Source organism: Diadema antillarum, unplaced genomic scaffold (genome assembly GCF_040938485.1).
Source record: "Diadema antillarum isolate AM-2024a unplaced genomic scaffold, OU_Dant_1.0 seq00000014_RagTag, whole genome shotgun sequence".
In the NCBI taxonomy this organism is placed as follows: Eukaryota; Metazoa; Echinodermata; class Echinoidea; order Diadematoida; family Diadematidae; genus Diadema; species Diadema antillarum.
In genome coordinates this window covers 56,329-70,147 of record NW_027271134.1, presented here as the reverse complement: position 1 = coordinate 70,147, position 13,819 = coordinate 56,329, and the positions used below count along the sequence as shown (strand labels likewise).

At 38.4% G+C, this 13,819-nt stretch overlaps 1 protein-coding gene across 1 annotated transcript in view; it reads left to right on the top strand.

The window, feature by feature from the left end:
* The window catches only part of LOC139725064 (uncharacterized), a 30,207-nt gene extending 16,610 nt beyond the window's left edge, over positions 1 to 13,597 (top strand). Inside the window, exons 3-4 of the mRNA XM_071636153.1 lie at positions 175 to 2,736; positions 11,361 to 13,597. Coding sequence (XP_071492254.1) covers positions 175 to 847 — 673 coding nt within the window. The 3' untranslated portion in view covers positions 848 to 2,736; positions 11,361 to 13,597. The remainder of the gene's footprint in view (positions 1 to 174; positions 2,737 to 11,360) is intronic.
* The last annotated feature ends 222 nt before the right edge of the window (positions 13,598 to 13,819 follow it).

The window sequence follows — 13,819 nt, the reverse complement described above, 5'->3', positions numbered from 1 at the left end:
ACACGTATTTAGCTGCCAAGAGGAGATTAGAAAAATCCTCGCAGGTAATGGTCACCCATTAATGGCATTAACCACAGAGAGTAATAAATCAGATACGATTCTCTAGTTTTCTATGTATTATGTACAAAATGTACTCAATATACCTCCGCACATTAACTTTCTTCCTCTGTTCAGGTACATCACCAAAGGTTTAGACCAGCTGAGCTCGTGGCCTGATTTTCTGTCAGTCCAAGACCTGGATGAATCGGGAGAAGGCCGCTACAACTCTCTACAACAGACTTGCTTGAACTACGACCCGGAGGTCAAGTTTGTCCTCAACGTGTCAATTGTAGCCTGCCAGGACACGCCCACTCGACCGTTGCCGCGGAAACCTGGCATCGTGCTTCGAAAGTGTGCCAAAGTTCGGCTCTTCGACCTACATGGCCCCGGGAGCGAGGTCAATACCCCTAGCGACCGCGAAACCCTCATTCTGACAGCACCGCCTGGAATTCCGTCAGAGGGTGGTCTGGATAAAAAGGCAAGGCAGGTGTGTTTCGTGCACATTCAGCGTGAGCTGCGCCATCGCGGAGTTAGTCTCAGGCACCAATTTCCAGTCGTTTATGACAAACTCTGTCGATGGGTGGATGAACATCAACACATCTCTCCAGTTACCATCTATCCACGTGACGGCAATACGGGAAAGACTTTCATGTGCCTCATCATACCAGACACAGACCAGGACACAATTGAGTGGGCAGAGAACCCCGAGATCCTTGAAACTATCGACTCGGCTGTCGATCTCGATGCCGAGATGGAGAAGTTAGAGAGAGCAGTCGACAGTGTTACCCTGCTTGAAATGACCGTTTAAAGTCACGAGTGGGATTAAAAATCGACAGCAGCGTTTATAGCAGGATGGGCGATCCAACATGGTGCCAGTGTTTTATAGTCTACTCCATATTCGGACATGACAGGAGAAATAGGTTTTTTATACTACGGTGAATGTGTTGTGACCGTGGAACTGTTTTTTTTTTTTGTTCATTTTTTATCTCCTTATTGAAGGACCCTTTTCTTTATCCAACAAGAACTTTGATTGTATATATTTGCAAAAATTTGTTGGAGACAACTGTGAGAAATATTGTGATGTATTCGGACTATGCGTCTTTCACACTACTAGAAGTTTATATAGGTTAGTCGTGTTTGTTCTTTGCATCAACTGAAAACTGTTGATTTGCTTCAGCTTTGAAAATTCATCGGCACTGAGCTTGAACTATGAGTACGTGCGATAGACGAGTGAGACGGTTGCATATTCTGCGTAGGAGAGAATTGCCTTGCTACACGCAGCACGACACTCAAAGGACGCGTTCAATTCTTCATATTAACTGTGATATCCTTTTCACAGGGGGAAAAATATTCATCCTACGTTAACCATACGCTGTAACAAACTTCAAGAAGAATGTCAGTGTGGTTCCAGTCTGAATGGATATTTGCGCTTTTGGAGATCATATTTGCCGCTCTCCTGAGATTCAAAATGAGAGAAAACTACAAGTCTGATTAAAAAGTGGCCAACAAAAATTGCTTGTTCAGTATATAGCGAACAGGCGACGACAAGCCAAAATATCATTACCATTAACAGCGCTTAGCAACGCATGGCAACGCATAGCAACATGTCGGCACGCTTATTCATCACTAATCTACACTGTCTGTAATGGTTCCGTGTAATCACATTGACTGTAGCAAGCCACCCTGCTTGAAACTGTAGTACGTATGTGCAAATCATGAGATGAAATTTATTCATATCTCGTAAGTGCAAAGTCTCGCACTAATGGCCAAATTTGTAGAAATTTATAAAACCAGAATGTTTTCAGGAAGCCCTATTTGGACATTCATTCAAATGATAATTCAGGACCATCACGTGGCTTATAGTGCAATTAATGTTTGTTATGATAGTTGTATAACCATTCTTCTCCATAAAAACATAAAAATGCTCATCGCTGTCTTGTCCAAGGACTGCCTAAGTCCATCAGGCGACCATTTTATGGCCCACTCATTCACAAACCTCGTGAATTCGACTAAAGTAACTGCCTGCAGGATTCATGACAACTTGACTTTTTATTGCGTACTTCTTTGTAACACATCGTAGACTATACAATTTTGTGATCCGCCGTGATTTGGAGAACTGTGAACTGGAAAAATGCCGAGATGAGGACGATCTAAAGCGTTACTAGAAAAAGTTTGAGCATAGGGTATAACACACGGGGATGTGCTAATGTGAAGCGTCACCAGACTGAGTGGATCGCATAGCATCGATATTCGAAGATAAAGAACTTGGTTCGTAGGAGCACGCGAGTTGATACATGTGATCGCACATTGATGAGCTACAGGGAAGTGTTATTTGTTTCGTGGTTCTCTGACGGACTGATATTGACTATCTTGAATCAACACGTCTGCGAAAAAAAAACAAAAAAACTATAACCTAACCTGTAATATTCGAGAAAATAGCCTGCTGGGGTTGGTGAATGATTTTACTTGATACGCGGAAACAAACTAGCCGTTGCCGCGTTTTATAGAGGAGTGTCTGCTGTGAGCTCAATCCTCCAGGATGAAGGCTGTAAGGTGTTCAGAGGTGTTTCCATGGCAACCAGCATCATACTTCTACCAATGGACTGGTCATCGTCATCACCAATCCGTACCCAGTCTGTTCCCTGTGTATCTGAAGTCGCCAAGACGTCATGACTATACTGACAACGCCCACTGAATGTAAGTCAGATTTTACTACTGAATTTATATTATTAAGTGGTCACACAATCAAATTCACAATTCATGCAGTCAGAGTTTTGTAGTTAATGATTTCTCTACTAAGTTATCTGCTTCACATACTCTATAACTACAATGTATTAATGTTCAAAACCATTTCTAGTGGCAACTCTTGTTCAGAATTATGACGTTTAAATGTCCATTTGAAAACATTGAGCAACATAATGAAATCCAAGAAATATAGTAACAACTACAAAACTACAAAATCACGTTATCAATTAAACTCTCAGGCCTTGCCACATAGGCCTAAAAGTGTTATCTCAGTAATTCAGACAACATTCATCAAACTCACTGACAACACGCTGACATCCTTCTAAATCTACTGCAGCTATAAATCCTAACTGGTTTCATTGGTCCTGAGTTTGTTTCACACCGAGACTCCTTAGCATTAGGGCCGAAGTCTCCGATATTCTTTCTGCGTTTCTACTTCTTCTTTTTTTTCTTCGAAAAATAAAGCTCACTCTTATATGCTACTGTCACGACAGCAGATTAGCCATAAGAGGCCTGTATCAAACATAATTATCTCTTAACTCAATCATACAAGTATTCCACCATCTACGTCGATGATATCTCTGAATCTACACTGTGCTTTATAGAGAATGTAGAGAGAATGTCTCTGAAATCTAGAAAGTATGCTAAAAAAAAAAAACGTGTCGAAAATATCTCTGAATTCAAGGAGGTATGCTTCAAGGAGAAGGTGTTGAGAATGTTTTATCTGAATTCTACGAAGGACGCTTTTTACTTTGGCAAACGAAATTCGCAACCATTGGTCAGTATGATTTTAAAAGCATTGTTAAATACAGCCGAAGAAGTAGTGCTAACGTTGAACATATTATTCTTCACATTTAAGAGAACATCTCAAATCATTAGTTAAATTATTGCGCTGACACTTGAACGCTGTATATTAGTTTTCTGGCCAGCAAGGGGTTAGATAAGTTCCATACACATTAAATATTTCGACAAGATTTAGTGATATACTGCCATCTGGCAGCGTCAAAACACCTAAGTTCGTATGGGTTTGGTCATTTTACTTCGATGAAATTATAACTGCCAGGCGTATCATTTCACGAATTGGTATTTCATAAATCGTGAGTGTCTGTGATATGGGCCTACTTCGGGTATCAAATCTATTGTTCCTACTACCTTTTGCACTTGTAGAAGCCCATATCTCATACTTGAAAAATTGTATTAAGTCAATGTGCTAGACTCTTACCCTTTGCGAATTACAATGAAGGATAACATTTTAAGTATAAAAGAGATGATAATGCTAAATGCATATGATTCGCCTGGTGTCCTAGCTGGCGCGCACAGCGCATTTCATTCTAATGTTTGTAATACTGCTGCACAGCGCAGTGAACTCCGTATTGTGTCGCTTTAATACATGTATTAGGCGTAACTTGACAGGTGCACATTAATATTCACATCTGTCGAATAATCTTTCTGGTGTCGGACTGCATTACGCTTTATAGCAAGTCAAAGGTTGAGAGGGCTGCCGTATGCCACCAGAGCTCTGCTATATGGACTTTTTGGTCGTATGTTCGATCTGTGTAGATGTTTGTTGACTGCCGTGTGTGCGAGAGTAGTGTGTGTGGGTGGAGATGTCTTCGCCCACTGCGTCTATACGTGGTGAGTCACACAAGGATGAAATACACTGTACAGTGTATTCATTATATTATTGCATCACAAACGAACTGAATCAAAGATGCACTGTCGCGTGCAATAATGTATGGACAACAGAATTCTAGCAAGCCTCTACTTTTGTGGTTATAGGGGGAAATGCTTTGTTCATTTTTTTTAATCTAATGGCGTGAATAACCTGTTGAAATCAAATTGTATGATTTTATTTTGAACGTTTATCTAGATATTTATTCTTTGAATATTTAAGTAATTACTTAATAATGTCTCAGGGTTCGTGTTTACTTTGTATTGAAAGTCTACAGTGTACGATGTTTCTGCTTTCGAATACCTTCGGGTATGAGAAAAAGTAGGGCCTAAATCTGTATATCTGGTAGAGAGTATAGGCCTATTGATGATATCAACGTTTCTCTACAATTAAGAATTAAAGCTTCAGCTTGTATGATTTTATATGTATACACAGGCATGTTCTATGAACTAAAGCATCACAACAGTTTCCAGGCGAATTCATGAGATCAGACTGATAATTTTTTTATTTATTTATTTATTTATTTATTTATTTTTTTTTTTTTGGGGGGGGGTAACTATTGAAAGAGGTATTATCTTTGCGGTAGGTATAGTGTACCACCGTTTTCCATTAACCGAATTGAGTAATCATATACCACGTATATACCCCGTGATTGAATCAAGTGTGTAGGAAAAGAGATCTTTCTTCGATCTCCCTGGTTAATAAACGAGGTACAGTATGTTTAACATGAGTGTATAAAGTACTACTTATATGGCGTAGTCACGATAACATTATTGCGGCAGTTTTACGCCATGTTACTAGATCTGTTCTTCTGCATTGCTAGGTAATGACTCAGCGATGTATACCTCCGTATACGTGACACTGAGCGTAGTCAGCACAACCCATGATCAGTGCTGTATGGAATGTGTAGATAACCTGTGCTGCGAAGGATAGAACCACCATACTGTTTGCCTTCGATAGTTAATGATTAACTCTCTCTCAAGAAGACTGGAATGTTGGGCTGCAAAGTGGTTACAGTAGTCTTTCTCAAATAGATGTTTTCAAAGTATGTTGGAATAATTTGATTAAAACCCCCCCCCCCACAAATTTATATGTAATGACTGATCAAAAATGTAACAATATTGGAGATAATTATGTATAATTACAACGCCTCTGAACACTTTCAATACATGCCGCAATATCGATCGAATGTGCAAAAAAAGATCAGATAAACCAAACATATGTCAGGTATCGCAGAGAAATAACCGCATGATATGTTTGCTGAAGGCACGTGAGTATCATGTTCTCTTTGAAAGACTACGTTTTATCATCATGAGAAGATACACATCTAAGTATTAAAGTAAAGGGCAAAGAAGACCGTATGTACATAAAAGGGAAAAAGAAATGCTTATGAAATATCAAACCTCTCTTGTAAGTAAACAAATGTCCTAAGCAAATGTTACAGTTGCATTTATCTGAACCAATGCCAAGAATATCCAGAAGAGAATGCTCTTGGCGCCATCAGGTTCAAGGCATATTAATCTAATTAATGGACAGGGCGTGAGTCAAATCAGTGGTAGAGCACAGTGGTGATGGGTGTATATTTACTGGTGTGTGTATGTGCTCCTTTCGTATATCATCAACCATTATATACAACTTCCTTTTATCGCTGTGACATCTTTATGTTGCATTCTTTCAATGTTTTTTAGTCACTTTGCATTGCTCATTCGGTTTGTCAAAAGAGTATGATTCATCCCATATCGGTGAAAAGTCAAAAGTTTTTATTGATTTCCAGCCACGAAGATCAAGTGCGGATTATTTGTGTTTTGTTAGGAGAGGTCAGTTAGGTCTTTGCATGAAACAATGTGATAGCCTATTTAGACACAGTCGTGTGCGATCGTGTATTTTTATAGGTCTTCTCTGTATTCGCGCGATTGTGAAGTCTTCCTTTTCTGTATTATGATCATACTTAGATTTAATATGTAAACTTAGATCCCCGTGTAACATCACACTTGGTTGTTAGCCACAAATGCGCACAACTCTGACAGCTCGCAACCAAAGATTTCGGGAATGCGCCTAATTCCGTAATTCCACGAATTATTCAGTGTGTTTTATTTGTGGTCTCTATGCAAACACCTTGCTTCAATCTTTGCTCGTGTTTTATGGATATTCTATAGGCAGACAGATGACGGTGTCCAGTCGTAAGGTATAGGAAAGATTATTGGAGGAATTTACCAAATCAACCAGAACTTCGCCGTATTTCACCTTGGCATTCCTTGTCGATCTTGGTAGTATTGGCACAGGTAAATGTTAGGGGGATATAAGGTCATTGCATTTACAGGTGTGGAATGTAACGACAAACAGCAAATTTATACGTACGTTAAACTTCGTGAAAATTAGGTGTGGCTTTTGTGCAAACAAGGTTGAGAGTAAATTTTGTTTTAATTACGAATCTTAGTCGTTTTCGAAACCTTAAATTGTCTTGCCCTTACGGGGTCCTATTGTGAAATAGTTAAAGGCAACTTTGATGCGATGTTTCAAGTTTCACAAACATCTACATTACCATGCGCATCTCTGGTAAACCAGCTTGTTTGATCACATCCTGTACTATTAAAGTAAATGACGTCACTTTTTGAAAAAAAAAAAACCTCCAGAGATAACGAAGGAAATCAACAGGTTTTTTTTAATTCATGCTCTGTACTTCGTTCACAGTTTTGTTTTATTTCGATTTTCTGAAACTAAATGATTGAGTTATGTGCTGAAAGATGAAGATGATATCGTCATGATGTCAAGCAAAATGCTATATATTATATATGAGTGTGATACTTTTATTCGCAGTATTAGTTTTTGTTTGCTTAATGACTTTTGGGAAATATATAGGCTCACCTGAATAATATAAATTAATGAGCAAAATAAGTAGAAATGTGACTTTGTATGACAACATGACATTTCTTTATGCATTTGTAAGGTCAGGGCGTCTGCTGACACTAAGTCTTTGTACTCTTCAATCATTTCAAAACATTCGTCTTGTTTTCTCGGGGCATTGCACAGAAGCATTCCTCATTAAGTGCATAAAATGCCTTTTAGTCTCCCCTACATGTGCTATGCTCTAAATCATGAAACGCTGTTCTTACCAAACAACACGAAGAGTAAGTTACATAAACTGTGTCTATTTATATAGAAAAAAGGAACAAAGAGCAGACATACACCTTTAACCAAACACTGGCGACTGGGTTTTCTGTGCGAGTTATGTCGGTATTCACCAAACCATGATACAGTCCTTGGGAGAGTTAGTATTTCCCCATTTCTTTCATCACCTTCCAAGCTTATTTTACTCTTTTTCCATTGTCCTTCCGCATTCCTTGACTTAATTCATCCCACTGGCGTGGCACTATAATACATTTACTTCATCGGTGGTATTTGTAGTGTTAGCAGTATAAACGACATGGAAGAAAATTGAGCACGTTACATTGATTGATTACTGATCACATCATTCGATCGAAAGTTAGTATGAGATGACAAAATGACAGCTTTATCCACATTCACATCCCAGCGAAACACACAGTCTTAAAGGTACCCACCCATCTGTAAGATGCATTTATACCTGTGGAGGCATTTATCGCGTTACGTCAAACAGAAAAAAAAAATTGATGTGCCTCATGAGATAACTCGTTGTTGTTGTCTTACTAAGAATGACGCTGTGATACTACGTACGACAAAACAGTCTGTCTTATAGATTTATGGTTAAAGCATCACGGATGGCTTGGTAATTTCGTCATCAACCTGGTTTTTCTTCTACTCCATACTTTGATTCAATAGTCATTTGGCGTGTGTGGCAAGCTTTTGTCCCAGGGTTTGCAATGTGTATCACAATTCAGTGAGTACAATAATGTTTGTGAACATTGCCCACCAAACCGGGCAACAGGTTTATATACACTTTCGGCTCGCTTATGATTGAGCTCAGGGTACTGGTATACCGAAAACCAACATTTCGCAACGAAACGGTCCATGAATGTTCTGATCAAGCCCTTCCTTATTCCCGTGGCGTAAATCATTCTGTTGGTCTTGTTAACGAATTCGTTCGATCGATCAGCGATACCTCACTAGTGATCGATCGAACGACAAACCAGGCACACCGTTTGATACCATTGCAAGACACGAAGCCCCTTGGATGCTGTCATATTCACTCATTATGAATAACATATCTCTTTCCATACCAGTCTAGTTATGTCTATACATTGTGTTTCTCTATTATCTGTCTTTTTTCCTTAATTAAATTTGTCATTTCCACCGCAGAGTATATTAGATTCCGCCACACGCACACACTCCCTCGAACTTACACAAATGATGCAGCCTTATAAAAGAGAACATTGACGGCTTCGTTGTGTTGATTTGTATGCCTCCACCCTGAAGGGGGCTGGAGACATTATCAAAAACGAATATTAAAAATCCATTTTTTCACGTTTTCAGTAAAATGTGCGTCTCTATGATACCACGTTCCCAAGTCATTAGCTGGTATACTTGAGTCAATTTTCAAGTCAATTATACGCACTGAAATTCTCTGTCTAATGGCTGCACCCATATCTATTGTCCGCCATATTATCATCCTTTCCACACAATCTTGTTTGACTCTCATCACTGAATGCCTTGAGGCAAGCCATTTCATCACCAGGGTAGTCAGACACCTCTCTGTTAATACTGAATACACTACTCTATATGGCAAGTCAATATGTTACATTCACAAGAGATATAAGAAATTGTCATCTCTCATGTCGAACTAATGTAGATCTGGAGTGGCCCATTTATAGGAGGGGAATGGAGTCGATAATATTATTATCCCGTGTGTACTAAGTTCTCTTCAGGTAAAACGGCAAACAGTGGATTTGCGAATCTGCGCTGTGCTGTAATGTTGTCAGTGGCCATGAGATTTGCATTGTGCCATTGATGGTTGTGGTTGAAGGGATGGTATAGTTTTGGTTGAGATGAGCATTCAGATATAAACTTTTTGAGAAACAATCATAAGACCATTTATATGAAATATTAACAAGCATACAATTTAGAATTATTCTAAGAGGAATTAAGAGTTTATTTGATGAAAATCGGTTTTGAAATGGTGAGATATCCAAAAAAAAAAATAAAGTAAAACAAAGTGGTCCTATTAAAAGGTGAGACCCAACCACCTTTTATTTGGGCATCTTTGTTTTTGGATATCTCAGTCATTTCAAAAGTGATTTTTTTTTAAAATAAACTTTCGATTCCTCTGAGAAATGTATGCTTTTGCATATTTCATATAAGTGGTTCCTAATTATCTCGCAACAGATTAAAACCTGAATACCCTATCTCAACCAAAACTATACAGCTATACCATCCCTTTAACAGGTACGAAGGTTAAAACTTCACAGATATTGGGAGGATGTATCATACTTCAAATAGTAGAAAAGGAGATTCTTTCCTCCGATTCGAGAATTTTTGACGGCAACGATGAAATGTGCTGACTGGTGTGAGGTTGTATTATTGGGAGAATGCCAGCCTGTCACAATTTGAGGCATTTCATTCCAGGCGAGGCGAAAATAAAGGAAGTTGAGATTCGAAAACATGTAGAGGTCAACACACTGACCTAATACGAGGAGCTATCACAAACGATTAGTCTGGATTGGTATCGGGTCGACTGTTTTTGACAGGAGGGGGTGGCTTGAAACATAGAAAAAGAGAAAATTAGAAGGATATAGAAAGAGGAAAAAAAAGAGGAAAGAGAGACACTATAGGAGAGGGTGTGTGTGTGTGTGTGTTTGTGTGAGGGTGTGTGTATGTGTGTGTGTGTGTGTGTGTGTGTGTGTGTGTGTGTGTGTGTGTTTGTGTGTGTGTATAGGTGTGAATTGGCAATTGATGGATCATCTTTCCTTGTTACGTGATTCACGCGGTTTCAAACGTCGGTGAATTGCTATATGAGTTATGCTTACGGTTCTACGTAGTATACCATGTGTATTGGTCTTATGTACCAAAAAGTAACCGTATCTACAAAATAAATGTTATGTTATCACCAGTCAACCATACACTTACATACCTCACATCATATCACTTCAAGCCCCGGTCTGTGCGCTGTTAATACGTTTCTCAGATTGACTTAAATATTGTAGGGACTTGAATGAAATCAATCAACCACAAAAGTAGTATATAAATGTAATTGTATAAAAATCGAACTTAGAATGCATGAGTGTGACGTAAAGAAAATAATCACACATATTTTCACAACATGTGGGCACAACCACTACGAAAAGTAGACGCCAGATAATGTTCACATGTCATTAATTTTTCCCGTAAAATATCACCTTTAATCGTATTTTCTCGCAGATAATTTAGCAACTCTACAAACCATCACTAAAAACAAACAAAATAAACAAAAACCATGATCATGTTTAAGTTGTGTAAACAACCATGGTTTGATAAAGAGAGTACACCGACAAACCTTCTCCATGATATCGGCTGTGTGTATGCATATTTCCTCTCTTATCACGTCTGATATTACTGTACCAATGTTGAGGGAAAATGCTGGTCATGTGAATACACTGTATGTCCCTTCAAGCATGCAAGTTACTATAGTATCTCCTGTTCCAAGGTAATAAAGGTATTTACGGCTTGTGTCCAGTTGGAGTTATATTTCGTATTAAAAGAGGTCATTACAAAATGTGGCTCCCCAAAATAACTGGCCTTTTGAATTTGATTTGTTTTGTAAAATGTCGCATCATCTGATTTGGGGAATGTGCTCCACACTTTCGAAATTCTTTTGCTATATAATTTTACTTTTATATTATGAAATACCACGGGTAAAATAATCTGATTGACACGTGAGACATGATTGCAGTTGTGAATCCATCCAGGGCCTACGTTTGTTTTTATTGTAATTTTTGTGTGTTATTCATTACAGCTCACTTCACATCTTGCTGATCAAGCTCCCAAGTTTCCCAGTGTCAAGGGGACGCAGAGAGAGCCAAGAGGAGCCAGATCACGTCTGATGGGGGACCCAGGAATAATCCGCAAGCCATTTCCTGAGGGAGGCATCAAATACTATCGCCGGATAGTCGGTCATTAATGCTTGTATGTAACTCAGTCTCACGCCCCAGCATGCACACTACAACGCATTGCTGTCGTACGTATAGCCACAATATATTCAACCGTCAGTGGCCGTGTTCGACCAGCCATCCTTACCCTCTCGCTCGACCTCCATTATTTATTACATGCGCTATCAAATGAAGGCGAGAATCGGCTAGCCACGTTGGCATAGCAACCGAATCTGTCGCTAGACACTGACTCTCCTTGCATCACTTTCCTACCGTGGACCGATTGACTGCACAATATAGTAATGCCTTGGTGTATACTGCGTGGAACGTGTACGGTGCGTACAGGTGGAATGGAGGTATATCACTATACACTGAGCGCCAGAGAGGGTGGGATAATCAAAATGGCGAGTTTTAGGCCAAGTTAACTCAGTGGAGTAGCAATGGGCGAGCACTTAAAGCTAACGTCGATTTTTCACAAGATTCCGTAATTGCGTGATTTCATATTCATAATTATTTCCATAATCTTCAGTCTAAAGTTATTGTAAAGAGGAAACGTGTGTATGGCATATTGAATTCTAATTGACTTCAAGTCAATTTTAACAAACAACAGTGATAAATGATTAGGTCAAACAGAGCATTACAATTATAAAGCTTGTGCATAGAGTGCACCTCAACTCGTAGGGATGTCAGAGCAGTCAGTCCAATAAAACAAGAGCTTCTGTACAGGTTGGTCTTAAAATCAAAGATATTACAGATACTGAATTCTCGGGGGAATACTCAGAAAACCCCAAAGAATTCTCAAGTTCGCATAATAATAGGCCATAGAATATCAGCTATTCAATACGAGTAAAAATAAACGATGGACATACGATTACAGATTGCTACGTGTTATAGCAGTGAATAGGCTGCAGTGTCTTTACGTGTTATTGTAGGCAAAGCTATTTCACTAATTTTTCCGGTTCTCTATTAGCATAAAATCCTCAAAGCAAAGTTTTTCAACAGTGTGCTGATAGCAGATAAAGTACCTCATCCTATATTCTTTCTGATACTGTACTAATCGATAAGAAAAGTGTTACGTAATATATAAGTTTGCTCGATTTCGTTGAGGTGTGATGAATTGAATGAAACTGACATACACTCTGAACATGCCTTAATGTGATATTTTTGTACATTTGCCTGACGCCACTTCAACGTATTACTAATATGCATGTAACAGTATTGAGGTTTGGTAGTGAATTGGCTAATCATGTTCAAACTATCAGCATCAGAAATTCAGTCAGCCCGCAGAGCTCACTTTCATCTCATTCATTCATAGAAAAGACGCTTACTGGAAGATATAAGAACTAATTAGCAGCTTACAGGTATCTTCGGAAAAGGGAAAATGAACGTATTCATTAATATATAAAGTATCAAAATGATTCATTTACTCATGAATTTATATCGCGCAGGCACGTGATTTTTAGCAATAACCTAGAAAGGCATTACACTTTATTGTGGTTGGACAAAATATTAGATATTTGATATGTGCCAAAATATTGAATTTTGCGGATCAAGATACTAAAACGCATGATGAAGACTCGATGGGCAAGAAGTTAATATGTCGACAATGCAGTCTCAATACATGTATTGGTGAGTTTCCTAGACTGAATAATACTAACTGCCTTACAAGTGTAATGTGGACGAACATATCAGCATGCAGTTATTAGTTTTAGGCCTACATGTATACAAAGCAGTGTGACATCCCAGATATGAACAGTAAGCTGATGGACCAGTGCCTTTTCCCAATGGATGGATAGTTTTGATTTTGTCAAAGGCTTCGTGAAAGAAAACTCAAAACAAAAGTTGCTCTTTATTATAAGACTCGTGTATATATTCCATTCGCTGAACATTGCCTTTTGGACAAAGTCTCTCATAAGGATGATATGGATTTATAACAAATTTGTAAGTATGCACGTAAGACTATGATTAGTTTCTGCAGCTTTCTTTATTTCAAAAAGGCGTAGTGCTACAAAACTTGTTCAGTTGGCTTTCCTAGGAAAATTACATCTTTTTAATAAATTGATATCAAACTTGACATTAATTATATCTGATATGTTTATCGATAAGAAAAGATACATCTATGTACAATAAAAGTATTACAAACATATAAAAAAATTATATACCAATAAGCATATGCCATGACAAGTAATTTTCTCTATATAGATATCTGTTCTTTTCATGTTGCAATACAACGGTAAAAAGTTGTCAGTACATTTTCTAACGATAAAAAAGTTACCTGTAAATGTTTTATCGGGAAAAAAATCACTTTGTGCATAGTTTATTCGCA